At 46.6% G+C, this 22830-nt stretch overlaps 1 protein-coding gene across 1 annotated transcript in view; it reads right to left on the bottom strand.

Annotated features, from left to right (window-relative positions):
- The window catches only part of CACNA1I (calcium voltage-gated channel subunit alpha1 I), a 91664-nt gene that overhangs the window by 43210 nt on the left and 25624 nt on the right, over window positions 1–22830 (bottom strand). The window contains exons 4-8 of the mRNA XM_027816077.2: window positions 12746–12905; window positions 10167–10482; window positions 9402–9494; window positions 2825–3131; window positions 1039–1439 (exon numbers count right to left, since the gene is read on the bottom strand). Coding sequence (XP_027671878.2) covers window positions 1039–1439; window positions 2825–3131; window positions 9402–9494; window positions 10167–10482; window positions 12746–12905 — 1277 coding nt within the window. The remainder of the gene's footprint in view (window positions 1–1038; window positions 1440–2824; window positions 3132–9401; window positions 9495–10166; window positions 10483–12745; window positions 12906–22830) is intronic.

Here is a 22830-nt window from a genome sequence, read left to right as displayed (position 1 = left end):
GACTTCACCTTGGCTCCAAAGCTTTAATGCAGTCAGTATCTCAGTAGAGGAGCGATCTATTATTTTTGTGATCTGGACAGACAACGTGGAGCGAATCATGTTCACATTCAGACTGGTGGCATAGATCTGAGACATGGATGTACAGCATGGACCCCTTTAATACAAAGTGCAGCAGAGCTACCAACCAGAAATGCAAATGCAAGGTCATGGGTGTGCTTAACACCCTCTGAAGCTGGCTCTGCACATCACAAAGTAGACACAGCCTATTCCCAGCTATAAAATGAAGGCACACAATCCTTCTCCATCTTACAAGTCTGTCATTAGGATAAAGTGCACTGCTGATTCAGAGCTGCCTGCAAACCACCGGTGTGAAAGTGAAAACTGTGCCTGCATCACCTGCTGTCTATGTTTGACCTATCTATCACTTCTTGCTAACAGGACAAAGGAAAGGCTCAAGCCATCCGAGCCCCCAGAATGACTGGAGATGGGAGGTGGTGCCTTTCCTAGCTTTCCTGTATAGACAGAATGTGCTCAGGCATCTCTTAATTAAGCTGGAAAGGCTAGCAAGCTGATGGATTTGAATTGAGATGCTGGTGAAACGCTTGTGACATCCCCAGAGGGCACATTAAATTAACCAAATAGACTAAGGATTCAGTAAGCTAATGAAGAGAGAAATGAGAGAGAGAGAGAGAGAGAGATTAGGGTGAAGGAGAGAGAGGCAGATGGAAAGACAGGGTAAAAATTAAAGCAGAGGGGTAAAAGTGAGCAGGGAGGAGGAAAAGAGAGGGATTGAAAGGAGGTGAGAGGAAACTACACGAAGACAGTGAAAGTGATTAAGCGCAGGGATAAGGAAGAAAAGACTGTGCAAGATTCTGAGGCTTTCTCCAAAGCCATGCTGGGACCATCTGTGCTGTGGCCTGGGGTCCAAATAGCTCAATCTCTGCCTCCACCGAGTTGCATCAGCTGCTTAGCGAGGCAGTAACCCCAAGAAGGACTCACCAGTCCCCGCTGCCCATTCTGTGCCCTGATGTGCCTTACCTGCTCGTGGTGCTCAATACCCATGCTGATTGTGTTCACTAAGATTGCGATCATGATCCCACGGTTGAAGTACTTGCTGTCCACAATCACTCGAAGCTTGACCCTCACTTCTCGCCACATGTCACTGCAAAGCTTCAGCCGTCCACCTTCTTCCAGCTCCTCCTCCTCCCTCTCCAGCACAGAGGCACCCTGGTCCTCTCTGCTGCCCTCTCCTTCTTCACTGGCTCCTCCATCCTCCTGGTCTGAGTCAGCGCTGTCCAGGACAGAAAGCCTTCGGGATGCTTCATGCTCCCCTCTATGACATTGGGGGCAGTTGGTGGGATCAGAGACTGCTGTCACAGCAATGGGCTGGACCAAGCCCTGAGGAGGGCAGTCAAGAGAGTTGTGCTGCTGGCAAAGCCCTGGGGAGAAAAATGATCACACTTGAGAAAGAAGGCTTTGAAAAAGACATTGAAACTGGACACATTTGGCTTTTGGGTATTTAAACAGGGTAAGTGTGCTTTTTAGCTGTACGGATAACTCAACACTGGCACATCACCTCAAGGGCAGCAATAAAAGCCATTGCCACTGGGGGCTTTACACTGACTGGCTGTGTCACCAGAAGGTACGGTACTGTTCAGCTGCCAGGGATGAGGCTCAATAGAGGTTCACATCTACCAAAGGAAGAACTGTTTTGTCTGATGCAGGGATCACACTTCAGACTCAGTAGCTTGCATTAAAATGGAACTGAGGCAAAAATGATCACGAGAGGCGTCTGGCTTGAACTGCTACAAGTGGGGTCTAAGAACCCACCTGCTGAGCTGAACTCTCTAAACTAGAGAGGCTACATTAGCAAAGCATCTCAAGAAGCCAGAAAAGGCAGTGCAAGAACACTTCCTCCTGATGGTCCATGCACTCTGAATCAGAACAGATCTCCTGACTTCAGTGAGAAAACTAAGTTTCTGTTCCTCAGTCCCCCAGTTGGGCCTGGAAGGTCAAATGGGCACTGGGGGAATGAAGCAATTAATTTGTTAACATGGTGCATGAAGCCTGCAGAAATTTTTCTCCTAGCAAGTAAAGAAAATGAAAGACCAGCTGAAGGAAAATCCACCTTTTTGCTTGTTAATGGGAGCATAACTTAGGAAAGGCATTGGCAGGCAGTTAATACTACACTCTATAAAACCATTTTTACAGTCACTTTTCAGGCCAGGAATCCAATTTAAATGGTATATTTTGTCTAATTTTACACAACAGCAGGTGCTCCCATCAAGAGAAATTGTCTCCAACTGCCCTTGCATATCAAACTGACTTCGCCAGTATTGCTCCCTTGGTTCAGGAGACACCCTATTGCAATTCTACTCCTTCTGCCTCTCTCTTGAGGTCCCGCAGCAACTCAGTTTGGGAGAAGAACTCTGAGGAACCTGCTATGTCACCCACTCCAATCCTTAGTACCTCTCCATCATACCCCTCTAAGACTTCTCTCTCCCAAACTGCTGTCATCACCCTGCTATACCAGACCTGGAGTCCTTTACAAGCCTCAGCCAGTGCCTTTAATGCTATCCCATTATGGTCTCCAGGTTTCAGATGCGTTCCCTGCTGGTCACTTGTTTCATTTCCATTCTTGCTGGTCAGCCCCACCTCGCTGGTCTGGTGGGCTGGCCGTGGCCTCATGCACAATGGCCAACGTTAATTCTGATTCCGTGCTTTGTAGGCACAGGTCCTTTGGCAAGCTGGCACACGAAGATGCTCCCAATTACTCTCACATTTCCACTATTGGCATTTCCAACTTTACTCATGCAATTCTTACTGTAGCGCCTCTGGCTTTTCCTGTTCATGCCTAGCTTGGCATTGCTCGGCTCCACGTGGCCCCGGCGCCGGCTCTGTATGCTGTTGTACAGCCCAAGGGTGCGGCGTTTGGCTTTGCGCATGATGTGGCAGATGTACTGGAAGATCTCCTCATAGCAGTCTCCCGGCTCCATGTAGCTGGCAACAGTACTGGAGGAGAGGTACCGGGCCCGCTGCTCCTGCATCAGCTGGTGCTCCCGCTGCTTGGTCTCAGAGAACTGTGTGGCAATGACCACCAGGCACAGGTTAATCATGAAGAAGGAGCCCACCTAGTAGCAAAGGAGAAGGAGGAACAGCCAATGTCAGCACGAGGAAGAACATGTGGGAGAGGGAATGTAAGAGGAAAGAGGAGGGGAAAGTGATGGGAGGCAGAGGAATGAGAACTACTCAGTGTATGGAGATAGGATTTCAAAGAAAGCCAGGCTGGCTGAGCTTGTTTTTGAGAATTCACTCGATGTCATTTCCACACAGAACTTAGAGCTCTGAACTGAAATTCAAGAAACACAAGTCTGACACTTGGCAGGCTTTGGGACCTTTAGCAAGTCACTTAGAAGTTACCTGCAAAGGGTTTGATGAAAACTGGGCATTTTGTTTCCTTCTCCTTAGTATTAAAAACAGAAGGTGAGAGACAGAGGACTAGTTTGGTTGCTTTCCCCTCAGCTCGCTCTTTTGTTATTGGAAAAATCACGCACTGTTATTTATGGCCTTCAACTCTTGGAGGACATATCAGTATTCTTGGAGCATTTTATTAATTTCTACCGTTTACACTTTAATTCACCATACAAGGAGATGGCACTTTGCTGAAATGAAAAAGTTCTTGAAATCAAAGAGGAGTTTACAAAAACTAACTACTTGGAGAACACTAAAAAGTTTGGTAAAACAGTGTTTCCTTGCTCATTTTCTATCCTTCTGATTCTTCTGATACTAGATTATTATATTAGTTCTTACTTTACTTGTCTTCCAGCCTAGGTAGGCTTTCCATTCCAAATACAAAAACAACCACAACCCAGTTCCCCGGTTTCTTAGAAACAAAACAAAATGCCTAAGTTCTCGTTCTCCATACAGAAGCCAAAAAGTCTACCAGGATTATTTTACACCTTTGCATATTCCTTTGAAGCTACCTTTGCCATTATCTGTAAAATGGAGCCAATATTTCTTGGTGCTGAGAAATCTGGAGATAAAAATCTCACTCTCAACATTACATGTTATGAAATAACAGATGAACCGCCATTAAGAGATCTATCCATTATACTTAGGATAAAACCTGGGCTTCAATATGATGAGAATTGCATACATAAAAGGGCTGGTAACCATGTTCAAAATCATTCTCAATGCTATGATGCCCCGATTGGTGTCTACTCCCCGTAGAGCTGTGTAAGTGGCGACACAGCATTGATAAAATGCAGCGTCTGATCTCTGAACAAGGACCACGCATCTGTGCTGCTCTGAAACAGACCCTGCAGGGCAGCCCCTGGGAGGGGAGGAAGCACCAGCTCGATTTCTGCTTCCCCTGGATCAGGGAGCACCCACGCTAAGGGATATCCTTGCACCACATTCCTCTGTATGAACCCACACAGGACCCAGTCTTAGCTCCCTGTCACTCCTGTCCAAGCGAACAGCTCTGACACAAAGCTGGATCCATCCCTGCCCTTACCTTCACGCATGTGTCCTCCCCCATATAAGCCTTCCAGCAAAGGGGAGAGGGCGAGCAAGGCTGGTGATAACCTGACCCCAACCCTAGTGCATGGAAAGGGTGGAGGTTTTTCAGAAGTCCCCCAGCTTGTTTTATCTATGCAAGCAGCCTTCCCCTCAGTGCACAGCCCTTGCCGCTCCCCCACCAGCTTTCTGCCTTTGTTGTCCCTTACTCTTGCACAAAGGTGCCCAGTAGCCATGTCTGGAGGCCCAATACAGTGGCTCTCAGTATTTGAAAGGGCAGGTGTCCCTGCTACCATCTGAATAAGTCTTTGAAACACGAAGGCCCTTCCCAACCAGATTCAACATAAGGACAATAAACCATGTCAAAATAAAGCACTGGGGGTTTTTTTGGTTTTCCTCCTCCTCTCAGCACCTTTCAAAGCTATTGTAATTCTTTTTCCTTTCATCACGGAACTCTTCTCTTCCCTCACCTCCCACCTACATTTCAACCTATTCCCCCTTCAGCTTCTCTATGTGGTTTTGGAAATTAAAATGATGCCTCGTTCAGATTCCTTCACCTTCCACCAAGACTTTCCCTAGTCCATGATTGTCTTGTATGTTTTCACTGATGAGAGTACAACTGGGAATCCAAATCCTTCATCAGTACATGCTGCTTCCCTCTTCCCTCTCAGCACTAACATGACACTGACACTCGCACAGGCTTGCCCATTCAGTTATGTCCCTCAGCTTGCCCTGAGTGAGACAGGGTTGGGAACTGGACACCAGCTGTGCACATATTTCTGGAATGCTAATTGTGACACTGCCTGGTATTTTGCAACTTCCAACAACTCCACAAGCAACAAGAGACTGAGACTTGCAACACCTTCTCTCTAAGACTACAAGCAGAGGAGCTGAGGGCAACAAGATGCCCTCAGCAGGTTCCCACTGTCAGCCTGCAGCTGAATCAAGAGGGGGATTCAGGTTTCACGTCCCCAGGCTCTGTTCTCACAGACACCATTTGCTGTGATCTCCCACCTGACGACCAAAAAGGGGAGGAGTGAGAGGACTGGATATGGCAACTAACCCCCAATCCTTAAACCTCTTGGCTAGGAACATCAAGTGCAAAACAAATGAGCTTGTTTAATCCTGAAGATGACAGGCAAGTCCATAAACTCTAAGGCTCTGCCAAGCTTGACACTGCCTCCCAGCTAGCAGAAGGACAGGAAGGGTCCCAGATGGCTTGTAACTGAGCAATCCATCTCATAGCTGAGTGCGGAGGCTGAAAGTGTCTTGACATGGAGTCAGACAAAGCATCTGACAGAGGCAGGAGACAGATGATTCAGAGCCCCAACACAGGAGTCTCGTTCAGTCCTGAAAGTGAGCTGTACTTTCATGGAATCATGGAACCATTTAGGTTGGAAAAGACCTTCAAGTTCAAGCCCAACCACTGATCTAGAACTGCATATTTACCACTAAACCATATCTCTAAGTGCCACATCTACACGTCTTTTAAATACCTCCAGGAATGATGACTCAACCATGTCCCTGGGCAGCTTGTTCCAACGCTTGACAACCCTTTCAGTGAAGAAATGGGTGATAAGGCAAAGGCAGAAGTATGCAGCAAAATATTTAAAAAACAGAAATGGTATGCTGGGTAATGTTTTATCTACAAAAAGTAGATAAAAACAGAGACTCATGAGATAGAAAGAATACTCTAGTAAGAAGCAATCCCTGTGCACCAACAGAATATTACTATAAACCTTTCTAATATCAGAAGTATTTTTCTTATCTCCCTCATCATTTTAAGCATAATCCTTTCAGAAACACACAGCAGATCCTGGCCTTTTTCAGCCCAGGGTTCAATCCCTGTCTGTGCAACACCTAATAAAATCTGACTGGTGCTGGAGATGCTGACTTACTTGCCCATTATTTTTATTAGTTATGCCTGGATGTCCAGCTTGTCTTCTGAAGCCCACATGTGCAAGCAGAGCACTTCAAGGAGGCCAATGAGTGCTGCAATGTGGATGCCAGCATAAGTTCAGAAGAGCTTTCTCTAGGCCTGGAGCCACACCAGTGGTCAAGTAGCTGGAGAGACAAAGAGACAGCTGGACCTTAAGCAGGAAGACCTAAATGAAACACTGACCCAAGAGGTGAAAAACAGTTCTTCCTTCATATCACCTCCCCTGATCTCTGGCAGAGGAGGAAGCTATTTACAGTTTGCTGAATCCATAAAATGCTTTTACCAGGTTGTTCTGCAAGGCCACTCTGGGTGCCAAGGTCAGCCAGAACTCTTCCCCTTGGGGGAGCACATCCACGAAGGACTCCTAAGCACGCTGGCAATATGTTCAGGTGGCGGAGCCTTCTTCCTGCCAGATGAGCAGTAGCAGGTAATGCCCTAATGTAGGTGTTTGAAGATATCTCTGTGAGGGATGGAGAAGTCATGGATGAAAGCATAGCTCTGAAGAAGAGGCTGCAGAGATCCAGCCCCAGAAGAGTAGTTTGAGCCAAGGCTAGGATGTATGGGGAAAAGCAGAGTCAGGGCTTGAAGAATGCCTGTCAGAGTAATCCTGCTTAGAAACTTCATAAGACTTGAAGAGTGAGAATACGAAGACTCAGAGGGAAAACGAAACCAAGTGATAGCAAGTTCACACTGTGGTGTTGCTATGTGCTGCAAAAGATGCATTACATGTGCAAAGAAGGTAACAGAAAGGCTAAACACTTTCTTGGTATAACTCCACTAAAGGCAAAGGAAACATCCCATCTAGCATATGGCTCCTTTGTTCTGAGCAGTCCCCAGAGTAACCTGAGGTTCATGTGCTCCTGTGTTTGATGGAAATAAACCTACATGGCTTCTGCAAATGAGGAGGGAGTGCCTAGAAATGTCAATGACACTTCACAGTAAAATATCAGGTGGAGTGTTTAATTGAGGGTTTCCACGCCTGCAAATTCAGAGACAAAGTTTGAATCACTGGGAATCCACATGAGGTGAGCCAGCACTAGAAGGATGCTCCTGCTCAGAAACAAACAAACAAAAAATTGCTAACAAGAATTTATGTAGTTTGGAGTAGGGGATGAGGGGCAGTTCTTGGAACTTGCCCACAGGAGACTGGAAATGCCCACCTCAATGGTTAAACACTGACTTGGCACAGTCCTTCCTGGCTCTGGGAGAGGCTGTGTCTGAGGTGAGTAAATTCTGTGCTGAATTGCACATTGTACAAACCTGGGTATCCTGGTCATGCTGCTCAAAGCGAAAATGCAAGTAGGTACTAAATACCTATTGCATGGTGGGAGATCTGAACAAACTTTATGAGAAATAGCTGTTTTCTGAACTCACAAAAAGCAGTGGATGTTCAGTTTGCCTTTGGGAACAGAGCTGGGGTACACCACCACCCCCACAACCCATGCTGTGCAATCATATGTCTGCATTGTCTCTCCTTGGGACTCTCCAGCCTCAAAGTAAAAGCAGCATTTCTTAAGGTGTATTTCACCTCTGCTGTCCTGGCTTATGCTTCATCCCACAGGGAGTAGGTCATCTTTCTGGTTTTCTCTCCTTATCTTTCCTTTGTGATGGTAAAAGGCCAAAAGGCAGGGAGAAATCAGGGATACTATGAAGATTCAGGTTTTTTGTAAGTTCTCTGACCTGACTGGACTAGTAGATACTTTTTTCTTTCTTGCACCACTCCCCACACATACAGGCTGCAGTCTTTCTCCTAGAAACTGGATTAAGGTTTGTTTGCTCTCAAGTCACTGCATGGCAATTTGAATTTAAACTAGATCCTGTGCCAGGTGAGTCTGTTATTGGGTGACTGCTTCTAGAGATCCTATTTCTAGGAGCGCATGGACACAGGGGACAAATGAAGAGCAGAGTCTTAGCCAGGTCCATTCAGCAGCCCATCCAAATGCATGTAGGCCTTGGAAATACACACTGAGGTCCCTACTGGCTAAGTGACCTAAAACTAAATTGCACCTACCGTGTACAGTTTTTGTACTTCCTATAATCCATCCTATGTCTTTCCCTTCTTGACTATGGTCCCCATGTGGGAAAAGCACAAGAGTCTCCATAAAAACAAAATCCTTCCTCGTTAGAAACAGGATATTCCGCACCCCGCACGCGCCCCCCCCCCCCCAAAAAAAAAAAAAACAAAAAAAACAAAAAAACATTACGTGTGGGAGGCTTGAGGAAGGGAAGAGGCAATGGCACCACGTTTCTCACCTCTCTTCCCAGGCACTGACAACAAATGTCCTTCATTTGCAAAGCAACCTTCAAACTTCACTTGTACAAATCTATGGGGCTTATAAACTGCTTATTAAGTTCTCATCACGGACATTTTTCTCTTTTTCCATCCCCACCAGCCACAAGTGATCTCAGACAGCCAGTTTATGCTGGACTGCTGACACTATCAAAGCAGCAGCTCCTTTTTGTTCACAGTGAAGAAGTAATTCAGTGTGACAGACCCTGAATCTGACGAAATCTGAATCTGAGAAATCCAAGTGCTGCCAAAAGCCACAAAACATGGCTCAAGAACAACCCAAGAGCTTAAAATGCGTAAAGAGACCAAGTAGGAGGGCAGATGCAGAAATGGTTTTGTGTACTTTTGGGCCTACTGGTTTGGGGAATTTACTTTGAGATAAGATCTGCAGATGAGAACATTATCCAACATTGTGTATGTATATCTCTAGGAATCAATCCTGAGCATATTTTTTGATTGAAAGAGAACAACCTGGCTGACAACTGTGTGATCCTACCACCAACTCTTAGTCAAAATCAACTAGCTGGGTTCCTGAGATTCCTAGAAGAAATCCAGGTAAAATGGTTTGCTTCGGCAGTATCTATGCTGACCTAACACCTGTCTTTTGTAGGCTCTTAGCCTGCAATGCTGACAGTCATCAAGTCTTATACTTACAATTATCAGCAAGATAAAGTAGATGAAATTGTAGAAGGAATGGGCATCCATCACGTAGTACATGATCTCCACCCACCCTTCCAGTGTGATAACCTATAAAGACAAACCACAAGAGAAACAGGAGAGAAGTGGGCTTCCAGAGTTCACTCCTCAGTGTATACACGCAGATACTGGCAGGGCTGCTGCAAGCCCAGGATGGTGAGAAACAACAATTCCTTTCAAGGAGTCCAAATTTCCATTCCAGGAAATCAGCGTGGTACTGCTTGGTGACACTGGCACACTGTCAAAGCCTGTGAGATCATGCTAGCCCACAGCAGGAATATTTCATTAAAATAGTTCATTTCCCTGGATCACAGCAGGGGAAAAACCTGCAGCAGGTTTCTGTGCCCCTTGGACTGGACACTGTGTACAGCCGGTGGAAAAGAAAAAGGCACAGGTTTTAGCTCCCATCTGCAACATGTCTTGGGAATAAAAAAAAATTGCTTTGCTATAGTGATCTGGATCAAGGGAAAACTGGTACAAGTTGGCCTGAAGGGTGTAGCTTATTTCAGCAAGGGCCTGGAACAGTTCTATGTTCCTCCTCATCTTCAGGAATACCGTTCACAGTGTGCACTCTGTCTCTCTTGCCAGAGTAGTTACAAGGACTTTTTCTCTCTGTAGCTGTATCATACCCTGCAGAAACCATCACGGGAGCACAGAAAGATTGAGTTAGAAAAAAGAAAAATAGCTTGAGCCTTGTTAGGATCCTGGCTAACTCGGTCTTACCTGAAATATCACAATCCAGGCATACCCGATGTTGTCAAAGTTGATGGCACCCTTGTGCGGGTTGGCATTGCCTGTACGGCACACGTTGTAGTACTGGTTCCAGTTGACACACATGCCACTGATGTTGAACTCTTGCCGGACTGAGCTGTAGTAATAGTAATCATCCTTGTCCAAACAGCATTCATGGCCCCGCTCCTTCAGTGGAGGTATCTCATGACAGCCCATAATTCCATTGTCTCCTGACAGTGAGCAGATGAAGGGCATCTCATCATCTTCCTCAGGTTGGTAATAAGGGGGCAGGACAATATCACCTTGTCTGCAAGGATAAAAAAAACACAGTAACAAAGTCTGTGTAACGAAGTCTGTGTAACAGACAGCTTCCCATGGGTGACACTAGTGGAGACGGGAGCTCCCGTCCTGACACAGGGACTGCACTGGGTAAGGGATTTCCAGGTTTATTGCATCAGGAGAAGGGAAGGGAAGAAAGGGGTCCTGGAAAATGGGAAATTTCCAGGGTGAATCTCCAGTTTTCAGACCTTTGCCTGCCATCAGATCACCCCAAGTCAAATTACACAATCTGCTTGTACAGAGATGAAGAAAAGCTGGAAGGCAGAGATTTGCATGCTGATCACACTCTCCATTAGCATCAAAGCTAAATCAGATGCAGTGATACTAAGGAAGTTCATCAGGCTTTACTGTGATGTGCTCATGTATGTAACCATTGATGGACATGTTTTATAACATTTGGCAGTGAACCTTCTGTACTTTAAAAAAAAATCCAATTCATGCATAATTAAGGTTGCACAGCTAAGCCTTAAAAAAATCAGGAGATGCAAAGTTAAAATTGACTTAACCTTAACTTTGACTCCTCCTTGACAGTTGGCATTATGGGTGCAATGTTTCATGACAAGTTCACATGCTTTTTTCTAAATAATGCAAGCACCTTCCAAATGGATGAATAATTAAAGTCATCTATGCTTGCCTAGCTGGAGATGATCTAATGATCAGGGAAGTGAAAGGTACAGATTTAAAATTTTCAATTAAACTTTATCTGGTGCATTGCTTGCAGTGCTACAATACACAGCTTTCACACTGCATGAATGCAGACTTTTTCACTAAGTGTCATTGGAAGAGGACAGGTGTTGATGATAAAGAAAACAGAAAGCCTCTATCCTAAATGAAGCGGGACTAAACCACAAAGATCTGTTGTAACGCATCCACGTCACTGGTGGACTGGGTGCCTGCAGAATGCATTTCTCTAGTAATGGTCAGCCAAAGAATTTCTAGTATCTGTCATTTCGCAGGCTGCAGCCCCAACTGACTTCTCAGTTACATCAACTCTGCATGGATGTAATTACACTCATTAAAGTAGTACTACCCTGATTTATACAAAGGACAATCATCCAAAACATTCATTTCCCCCCAAGGAATATATAAACACAGTAAAAGGCTGCTTTAAGCAGCTCTGACTCTCCAACCCCACTGCTGTTCTGCTGATAGTATTTTCACACTTCCTTTTTTTTTCCAATTTGAGATGATCTAAAGCTTCAGAATTGTTTAATCAGTCTAAACTGATCTACAGCTTTAGGTTTTTTTAAACAGTCTAAACTGATAGGACACCTGGGATTAGTATATGGTTTTAAGAGGACATTTTAAAGCCCAAGATCAGCTAAAGCCAGAAAGTCAACAGGAGGAGCTGTGCCCTGGAACTGGTGCTCTGCTCCCCGGGAGGGTAGTCAGAGAATTCCTGGCAGGCAGGAGCTTTTCCACCCCACTGCCTTTGGGGAGGAGAGCCATGCTTTGCAGGTTCTACCCTGACCTCCCCAGAATAAACCTCAGGTATTTGTAATCGATATCTGTGCTAGCTCCAGGCTCTCTTTGCCAGATGTGTGCCCATGTTTCCCCACAGTTCTTTTGTCCCATTCAAGCAGCTATTCTGTACTTTGATGGTCTCACTTCTACTAATGCAGCTGTGGGACACCTCTTCCAGCAACCCTCTGTCCTTTCCCCATGGCACTTCCCATGTGCAATTCTACTTCTGAAATTTTCCAACAATTTCCCTGTGTCCTTCCTAAGACCCCGGAGGGAACGCACTACTGTCCAAACAGTGACCTCAGCTCCATCTCAGAGGTGCCAAAGATGTCCCTGGAAGCATGAGGCAGCACGTCAGCACTACAGCTTTCTGTAAGACTCCTCTGGTAGTTGTGTTTTGAAGAGGGAGCAAGTTCAATAGAAAAATGGCATTGCTGGTGTTTCACTTTCAACTCTTTCCTGGAGTAGGAGCAGCATCTTGAATCCCTGGGCATGGCTGGAGGAGGCAGTTATGCTAGCCTGAGCCTTGGCCAAATCCAAATAAGTCTGAGCATCTGTGGACCATGAAGACAGACAAAAAACAGCTGCCCTCGCCCTCCCTCCCTTTCTACTGCAAGATGTAGCCAACACTCTGCACACTACCCCCTAGAGCTGTTTGGAGTAAGCAATACCCAGAAAGCCAGGCAGCAGAAGACAAGAGAGCAGGGAAGGGGAAAGAGAAATATCCCTGGAAGAAAGGAAGATGACGTTGTCTCCCAGGCACTCACATTGTGAAGTTCTCCTCCATGAAACAGCGGTTGCGGAGCAGCCCAGCCCACAGCTGCACCCCGATGATGCCGAAGATGAAGAAGACAAAGAAGCAGAGAAGAAGGACGTTTCCCAGCATGGGCAAAGTGTCCAGGAGCAAGTTCACAAGGATGCGCATGCCTGCAGCGGGGAAGAGAAGCAGAAGGAGCAAGTGCGGGATGGAGGGACATAGAAACAGGGAGAAAAGGAAGGGAAGGAGAAGGAAAGAAAAATTTAGGAGAGAGAGAGACAAAAAAAAAAAAAAAAAAAGACCCACAAGAAGATAAAAGCAAAGTGTCAGAAATTAATTACTGCCCGAAACAGGATAGGTTTATGATTGTTGCCCTTTCTTGTCCTAACCTCTACTGACAGGCAGCCAGCAGAGCTGCTGTGATCTCTTAACCCTAGACCTCCGTTTGCAGCAATAAGAAGAAAAGGGAACGAGAATTCTAGTACCATCAGCTGACTGTTACCCCTCCCACCCTCTTCCCTGCTGAAGGGCAATGGAGTGACAACCATCCCAAAGGTGCACAGCAGCTCAATGGCCCCATCCTTAGACAGCTCGGACTGAAAGTCATCCCAGTTCAACAACTGCACGCTGTGAGAATTGCATTGATGGACAAAGGCCAGCCTGCCTAGTGGGATGAACCTCTCCAGCACACATAAACTGGCATAAATTGGTTTCCTTAGTTACAGTATCATCAGGGAACAGTCGTGGAGACCGTACTCTCCTCTCTTAGCTAGTCTTCCCTCCCCAGCTGGGATGGGGCACTCAAGCAGCAAACACAGCCTGAAATGCTGTCAGCACAGCACCCCTGGCCAGTGCAAATGTTTCCACAAACCTTTTCTTTAAAAAAATTTTAAATACCTAATACATTATTTATGGGGGTTCTTTTCTCCTCTGGCTCTTCAAGTCACACAGCCACAAGTAGGGGTAAGGATAGGCTCATTTCTCCATGGAGCTAATGACTTTTCCTTTGCTCTCCAGGTATTGGCAGAAATCTAGAACTCCTGATCATCACCATATTGCCTTTACCCCTCTGCAAACACCTCATGTGGTCATCCTTGCCTCCACAGAGGTCCCTCCTCGGGGGGCCCAGGGAGTTCCCTCACTGAAGATGTTCCATGTAGGCCAGAAAATAATTATCTAATTAAGTATTTATAACCAGTTCATTACTTCTGATGGCAGTGGAAGAGGAAAGAGGAGGGGAAGATAAGATTAGGATTCTCTGACAGCCCTTTGAGGCACAAGTTAATCCCCCTTGTGTGCCCAGCATCAAGTAATTAGCCACACAATGCCATGCATTACACTATCTCTATTCCCCGGGCTGCTCACGCTGTGGAGGAGGGAGGGAAGTGATGCCTGCGGGACCAGGACCGCGCAGGTGCATGCACATTGAAGGGAGAGGGAGAAGGGTGCCTGGTGTGGGACATCAGACTGTTGTAGCTCAGGAGGGAATGTTCAGGGGGGTAGATGGAGGTAGGAGAGACAGGAGTGGTATTTGCAGGTAGGTGATGCACACGAAGGAGAAGATGCTTAACAGCGGGTACATGGGATCATGAAGGACAAGGAGTGATCACATTAGCTCTAAGGCCAGGCTGTGGAGCAGCAGCTAAGCCCTGCTTGCCTGACTGCCCAGCTGTATCACTAGTCACCAGTTAAGGCAGTTTCTAGACTACATCAGTAACTCAGCAGTGCAGGGGCACAGCTCCAGCCACTCACTGGGGATCACGGACATGCCGTGAGTCACCGATAGCTTTCTGATCTGTCACCGCACAGAGCCCAACAGCATAGCCACAGTGCCCTGCTGCCTGTCGCTGCGACCTGCCAGGCTCTGGAGCAATGCTCTGCACAACGCTTCAGCTTTAAGGCCACACACCCTCAACTGCAGTGCAGCATGTTTCCAGCACTAATGCTGCTTCACAGCACAAGCTCGGTAGTTCCCATAAACTGTCCTGGTCAGCACATTAAGGAGAGCCAAGTGACATGGGAAGCTGTGCCAGCAGCACTGCAAGAGGGGGTGATGTTTTACAGATCAGTTGATGCTAGCTCCATCTCAGAGCAGGAGTAATTGGAGGAATGAGACTGCCCTTACAGTGAAACACAGAACAGATAGAACAGACATTCCCACCAGAATTTCACAGAATACACACTTGTTGGGTCAGAATTTGGAAAAAATAGATTTTGTCCATGTTCCAAGAGAAGAAAAGTGACTTGCAAAACTTGCCTGCCTTTTCTTTGGAAACATCCTGACTCTCAGAGGGGCTACTGATGGTACAGGACTGTGCTATCCAAAGCTCTAAGATCATAGCAATTGCCCTCATGCTGGGCCCTCTGAGGTGCCTGGGCCCATAATCCAAGAACCAGCAGGTGGCCCCATACCAGGCAGGTGGCCACAGGCAAGTGGCCCCAGCACTTGGCGTTTGTACCACATCACAAAGAATTTCAGCACTGGTAGGTTCCATTTCCAAGTCCAAATGAAACCCAATTGAAAAAAAAAAAAATACCCCAGTTGAACAGTCATCCTTCTCTACCCATTGATGCTGACTGTAGACATGAGATTGGCTCTTCCAAAAGCTAAACACTGAAGCTACACCCATCCAAACATCAACTGCAATTCTCCCATGGGCCAACCATCTCTAAACTAAATCCATCACTTCCCTTTGCACAAAGGCTCTTTTGCTTCCTGCCCTAAACTGCAAAACAATTGCTCTGGGAACCCATTTTTCACCAGAGGCATCAGTTTCCCATTAAATGGCCTTTCTCTGCTAAGTTCATCCAGTTAGTGGAGGTACTTCAACTACTACTTCCACATGGATGAAAGGCCATGTAAATACAAGCTCAGTACCTTTGTTCTCTCCATTGTTAGTCTTCCCTGCTGCCTACACTGTGCTACCTGCAATACCCATGTCAGAGTCCCTGAGCCCCATCCTCCACTATGGCATTTTGGCAGTGCCCCTCCTGCACCTCTGCCAGCCCCTATGGGGCCTTTGGGGGGGAAGCCCTCGCAGCCTCCCTGTCCCTTCCTAAGCCAGCAGCCCTGCATGGGTCTGTCCATGGCTGGTGCTTTGCAGTCCCCCAGACCCAGGAAGGGATGGGCTGGTCCAGCAGCCACACTAGGGCATCTGCTGCAGGTCTCCAAGGAAAGACCCTCACTGCCAGGTGAATGAAAGCTTTCATGGGTGGGAGGGGATGAGCCCCACTCAGGCAGGGCCACGGAGTAGCGTGTTTCAGGGTCTGCACAGCCTGACTGGGAGCAGGTTTCAAATGGTCGCTGGTTCCTCAAGCACTCACAAGGTGTGAAGTAGAGGGAGAAAGGCTGAAAAGCCTTGGAGGGTGATCATTTACTGCAGACCCTGGTGGCTGAGATAACAAGGTCTCTATAAAGCAGCTGCAGGGCAATGGAAATGGGCAGAAGGCATATTTGTCAGTGCAGCTTTGGGAGTATACTGCCCTGGAGAACTGGGATGCCTTTCTTTTCCAAGGGATCTTCACCAGACAAGCCCCCATCCACAGCAACACCAGTGCATCTCATATGACAACTTCTGGAAGGTGCTGGAAAGCCAGTTCTTTAGCAAAGTCCTGCTTCTGCCTCCTTTCTACCTTCTGCCACTTCTGCCTGCTCCCTTGCCTCTTTTCTGTGGCTGTGCCTACATCTCCTCTCTGCCTCTGCACTGCTTCTCAGTGTACATGCACATGTCTCCCGGCCTCCCTCCCCACTGCTGACTTTCCCCACATCCCCGTCTGCCCTTTAGCATTGGCAGAGCAGAAGCCATGCTGGCTCACAGCAAGGAGGGAATATGAATGGGACAATGACCTTTCCTGAAGCAGCCTTTGAAAAAAGGCTAGACGTTCCCTGAGAAGAGGAAGGAGAAGGGGGTGGGCAGTCTGGAGGAAAAGCAGAGAGGGAGAGCATTGATGAAGCAATATTCAGCAACCCAACAGGCTCCTAGGGCATCGAATACAAAAAGGTTTTGCTCTTCAAGGGGAAGAAAAGCTAGAAACATAAAATATTAATGAGTGCCAGGTGTAGGCTCTGAAAGGTCTTTTCTCTTCCCCACTCACCCTCACAATGTGACCAGGGGAAAGGAGGAAACAAAATGGCATCACCTGTGGTCATCCAAGGAAGTATCCTCATAAAATGATGCTCAGACAATGCCTCCCTGCTGGCCTCACCCATGGTAGGGAAAAGTGCTCGATGGGACCTCACCAGTAGGGCTACTCCTGCTAGGATATCCTGTGGGAGCAAAGCTACAAGCACAGCAGTGGATGTTGTGGGGGGAAGTACATCGCAGGGAGGAGAAGCGGTGGGAGGGTGAGAGGAACACCAGGGAGTGAGCTGTCAGAGCGAAGCACAGGGCTGAGCAAAGCCAAAAGACGAAACAAAGTCCCTGAACTCCTCTCTGGATTCAGGCAAAGCAAATCCTCTGCCTTGCCCCAACGGCATCCAGAGACCCTGACAAACTCTGCAGATGCTACAGTGACTGTAGCTCCCTGAAGACACTTGCCATCAACCCTGATTAGCCTGGCCATCACAGCTAAGCAGATTCGCCTGGCATGCACCAGCCCTGGAGAAAGTGTGGCAGCCGGGGCAGGGCTGGGGAGGAGGTGAGCTGCAGGCCGCTGGAGCCAGCTGCACTGTGCAGGTGTGCCTGCTGGCGTACCACTGCCTCCCCCTGCTCCTGCTCGGCATCACTGTTGCTTTGCCTTCTCCACACCTACCTCTTTCCAAGATTAAGAATCAGCAGCTGAGCTGATTCACTCCCTAGCACTAATCACCCCGTGATCTAAACAGGGCATTGTCTCAGGACAGAGTAAGAAATCCTGTTCTTTCTGGTTTCTTACATCTCACCTACCTCTGAGGCTTTTGAGTCCTCCCCAGATCTACAGCGAGGGACAAAGCCAGTAAGTGCAGAGTCAAAAGGAGACAGAAGTTGGAGGCAATCGTTACCTTGCTTAGGGTAAACCAGACAGAAGAGAACATAATTCTCAGCACCCAACTTATCTGCATCATGGGCCAAGCCACCAAGTGTCATTTTAACTGGAGCAAAAGCAAATCTCTTCCCCGTCGGCACTTGTGACTGTGGCTGGCAGGCCATGTTGCAGAGTGCAGAGACTGAAGCATCATTCTGTCCCTCAGCCAGGCCGCTTGTCCAAGCGTGCCTTCATTCCTTCCCCCCCCGCCCCAGGACACATGGCAGCCCACCCAACTAGCATGGGGTTGGCCAGATTTTCCCATGCATGCTCCTTTATGGGAATTTTCAGAACTGAGGAACCATTCCAGCAGATAAGACTGTATTTGTGCAGAAAGCACAGACAGAGGATGCATCTTTTTTTTGTGGCCAATCCCTGCAGTTAAAATAATCTCAGTCTGTGTGCACAGTGCAAGGTGGTGCTCCAACTTGTGACCTTCCTCGCTGATCTCTTGCTGATCTGAGGCTTAGCTGTCATTTCACACATTGCATTCATTTACATCAGCTAAAATGTGGGTGCAAACTACTGCAGAGAGAAACCAATCAGCTGTGCATGCAACAGCAGAGGCACTGCCAAGTTCATCGTTCAGCTTCCTTCACCACTCAGGTCTTTTTCCCTTTGCTGCATTCCTCCTAACTGAGGCCTCTCCTGCAAGCACACATGTAAGCAAGAGGAGCTTGGCTGGAAAAGGCAGTATGCAGTTCCAGATGCCTTCTCCTCAAGCTGCAAAGCCAGCCTCACTCATATTGCAGACTGTCTGTTTTGCACCTATGCAAGAGCGAGCATGTCCAGATGGCTGGCCTGACCCAGATTAAACAAACCCTACAGAAGAACAGGTCTAGTTGACAGTACAAGGTAGTGAGAGACCTTGATCCAGTTCCGCTGCCAAGGAAAAGCTGCACCAGACACAAAAGTGAAATGCTGGCCTTGTTCAGACACAAGCAAAGTCTTTCCATTGATCTTGCTGTCAGATTCCCGGTGCATTTGTAGGATACATTTAGGGTTGAGGGTTTTGCACTTGCAGGTTGTCAGCGTGATCCATAGTTTACAAGTGCCACTAAGTTTCTCACCAACACCCCACTCTTGCCTTGCCAACACCCAAAACTTGCTTCGTAGCATCTCTGAGCAGCTTAGACACCTCATCCTGCACAGCATGTTGATGACCTAACCTCCATTTATCAAAATCTTTGTCACTCCTCAGCTTGATCACAGAAAATATCAAAGCATGACACTTCTAGCATTTATAAATCTTCTGTCAGTACAAAAAGCTGTTGTTAATTTTCTCAGTAGCATGGGCACATCAAGCCTCACCTTGCTGCAGTGACTTCCCTTAGGACACTGAACAAGTTCAAGCATTAAGTGTCCTCAGTCCTTATCTTCAAGGTACTCCTCAGCTTAAGCCTGAGGGAGACAAAAGAGAGACTAAAGCTCCAGGAACATGCCGTTGGCCAGAACTTCACCCTGCTGGGACAGCAGAACTCTCCAGAGTAGGTTTACAGTGTAATGATGTAAAAGAAAGAGTGCTCTCAAGCTTGCTCTGAGGCTCTAGAAACAATTCCTTTGGGAGCCAGGGACTAGCACAGACCTCACTGCTTTTCACTCTGAGAACAAGACACCTACCTTAGATGGATCAGGTCAGGGCAATATGAGCATCAAAAAGAAAAGGAAGAAGGGGGGAAAAATATACCACTTACGACACCTCCCAACACACACTTAGCTAAAACAACCACCAAAAAGAGCGTGCAAATGAAACTCAAGACACGCTGTTTTCCTTGGGAGAGAGTTGAGAAAACAAACACATGGGTGCTGCATAGCCACGACGCTCAGCGCACTGCCAAAGGTGGCTCAGCTGCCAGAGCCAGGGCTGAATCTTGATATTTTGAATTCCTCAGAGTTCTCCTTCCTACCTGCCCATCTAATGTCATACACACATCAAGGAAATACACCCCTCCTAGTGAGACTTAGCACACAGAAGTGTCAGCAACCTTGAAAACTGTAATTCCCTTTAGCATGGTATATAGCAACAAGTCCCATGGAGCCCTGGCCTGGCTTAACATTGCAGGCAGTTGTTGCCACGTTTCCTTGCTGGAGACCTTCAGTAAATCCTACAGAGAAACAGGCCTAGCTTCCAACACAGCACAGCAAAGATCTCTTCATAAATGATCTTTTTTAAAAAGAAAAAAAAAAAAAAAGATAATATCAAGATGTCAAAAGCAAAAAAAACAACCCAAAATCAAAACTTTTGGAGAATGCTATGAGAAATATACGCCAAGGTAATGGAAAATGATCCTTTCACTAGATCATAAATAATGCCAAAAATGAACTGTGGCTTGAAGGGTCATACTATTGTTGTACCTTCCAAGTCTTTCACAGAACATGGTGGCCTAAACAGCAGTCCTGAGCTCTCATATTTTTCAGCTTTGCCCAAGATGCACAAGACTCAGTTTACTAACTAGTTCCTCCCTGCTGAGCTGGAGCCTCCCCAGCCCTAGAGAGGGGCCAGAAACCGGAGCCATGCCAAGTGCTTTGAACAAGCAAGCACAGAGGTGAGACCTCCTAATTGCAGACCTCACTCTAGGGTTACAGTGACCACAAGAACAAGGGCAAAATCCAGAGCATTTACCTCAACACCTAAATGCTGACATCTCTGGAAAAAGAGGGGCCTCAGTCCAAGCTTTGCTGTGATCCAAAAAGGAGGAGACACCCCAGCGCTGAAGCAGGCTGCACCCTATTAGGAACACTGCGAGCAACAGAAAGCTCACCCACCACAGGCACTCACATTCAGTACATGCCACTATAGCATGGCTGATAGCCACATAATCTGTGACATGAGCAGAAATGAACGCAGGCAAAGGTCTCAGTCAGGAGCCCCCTTTCTTTGCTCTCTCACCCCATTAACCCCTTGCAAGCTTTGGGCTGTTAAGTAATCTTGTCTTGAAGAGTGACACCAGGTGTCAGATTATTTCTTAGAGAGGTGTCTCTCTGGGGGATTGCTGTCATTCTGTTCTTTTTTCCAAGACTGAACATCTAATAAGCAACACCTACTACCACCTGCTACTGTTGTTCATTCACTGTTCATCTCATTTTTCCCCCATTTATCACTGCAATGATGACTGGATTCACTTTCAGTGAAAACTCTATTAAAAACATACAGTGCCAGCTTTTCTTTCAGAATTGCAGGAGTCACCCAACACCAGGGACAAAAGGTAACTCCAGTGTTGTGGCTGCGAGCCACTTGCCTCCGTTCTATAAACACCCATAAGTTCTTTACACATCTCTAGCGCTGTGTAAGTAGGAGAGAATAATGCAAAATATTATGTAAAACAGTTAATGCAACTTCTGGTTAAGATTTAAGAGAACTAATTTCCCTCGCTGTCACTAGCATGAATCACGTTCTGCTGCAGGCAGTGACGTGACATTAGGTGAAATGTGCGCGAAGAGGAGAATTGGGCCTGAAATACACAAAGATCAAGAATTTTAAGGTTATGGTTGTAAATTGCCCTGCCCACACACACAAAGTGTAATTTGCATTAGTGTAATACGACATTATCTTTCACCCCATAATACACTGTCATTATTGCTCACATTTCCATGGTATCCATTGCTTGATAGGTCCCATGGGACAGATTTTGCAAAACAGCTCAGCTCCATTTAGGCAGCAAAATAGGTGGCTAGGCTTTCGAGAGCACTGCGTACACTGGAGGCTGAGCTTGTTTGAACAGGCAGCAGAACTGTCACAATGGGAGCTGCGAGGTGCTCAGCATTTTCAAAATTCTGGCTGTGCAGTTCCCCTAGAGGGGAAGGGAGAAATAAAGATTCCAGCAAAGGTCTCTTTATGACTGATTTTTGGTTTGAGGTGGATTTTTTTTTCCAGGCTTGGTTTATTTCCAATAACAAAAACTCTGAAATGCTGCTAACCCTTGTGATTTTTATCAGGAGTCTTGGGATGCGTGGCATGGACCCTTAGGCGTGAAATCTTGCTATGACTTGACAATCTCAGATCACAGTTAAAAAAAAAAAATAGAGAGAGAGAGAAAAAAAAGTATTTTCTATTCCTCAGTATTAGGGGGGGGGGGGAAGAGGACTACGAGATCTGAGTCACAGGTCTAAAGATCTGAAAGCCATGGGAAAAATAAAAATAATCTGTTATTATTTGTTTTTATTTTTTAGATCTCATGATTTTAAACCCATCTGACAACCTACAAGCACTCAATTTGTGACTTTTGACTAGCTGTTTATAATAATGATGAAATTGAGCAGACTAGTTCAGAGAGGGAAAGATTACTTTTCCCCATGATCTGTGACTGCAAAAAAAAAAAGGATCTAAGCAACGTATGGTACAAAACAAGGCATTACCAGGTCCAAATTTCCTGACTTCAGAGCGTTCTCCAGCTTCCTGCCGTGATGCTATACTAACACAGGGATGCAATTTTGTTTTGGGTTGGTTTTTTCTCCCAAATTTACTTTGATTATCCATTTCAACAAATGACAATATATTGGACATTGTAGAAGACACGTGAAAAACAGCACCAAGATCAGAAAACAAGTAAATAAAACTGGAGCCTGTCTTCAGTGACTGAAGACTTCCTCCAGCCCTACAAGATGTCGGTCTATAACAGCCCTCTCTCTTAAAAAGCCCAGAAGCATTGATCTGCAAACCCATCCAGCATATGTACCTGAGACTCAACAGATTTTCTTTATACTAGTCCTTGCCCTTGTTTCAGTCTTGATTTCCTCCCCTTCTCTCCCTCCCTGCACCCCCACTTTCTGCACATTATCCTACACACACCTTCATGTGTTGTGCCTCGCAAACCCTGCCACTTGCCTCCTGTGCCTTTCTCCTTCGAGCCCCGCTCCTTCTCTGTTCTCCTTTCTATTAATCCTCAAGTTGCTCTGCTCCCCCTCACACTGTTTCCCTGTATCCTGAAAACACCTGTCTGATTTAGGGCTCAACTTACTTGATAAAAAGCTGCACATACAGGAAAGTGCAGCTCTGAGTTACATTTCCACCTCCAAGCCATCCCCCTCTCTGAGGAAAGGCATCTTTTAACAGCCTGCTCTAGGCACAAATCACACTGCTCTCTTCAGTGC

The sequence above is a fragment of the Falco cherrug genome, chromosome 5 (genome assembly GCF_023634085.1).
Source record: "Falco cherrug isolate bFalChe1 chromosome 5, bFalChe1.pri, whole genome shotgun sequence".
NCBI classification, from domain to species: domain Eukaryota; kingdom Metazoa; phylum Chordata; class Aves; order Falconiformes; family Falconidae; genus Falco; species Falco cherrug.
Note: the sequence above shows the minus strand (reverse complement) of the source record. Positions and strands in the feature narration are given on the sequence as shown.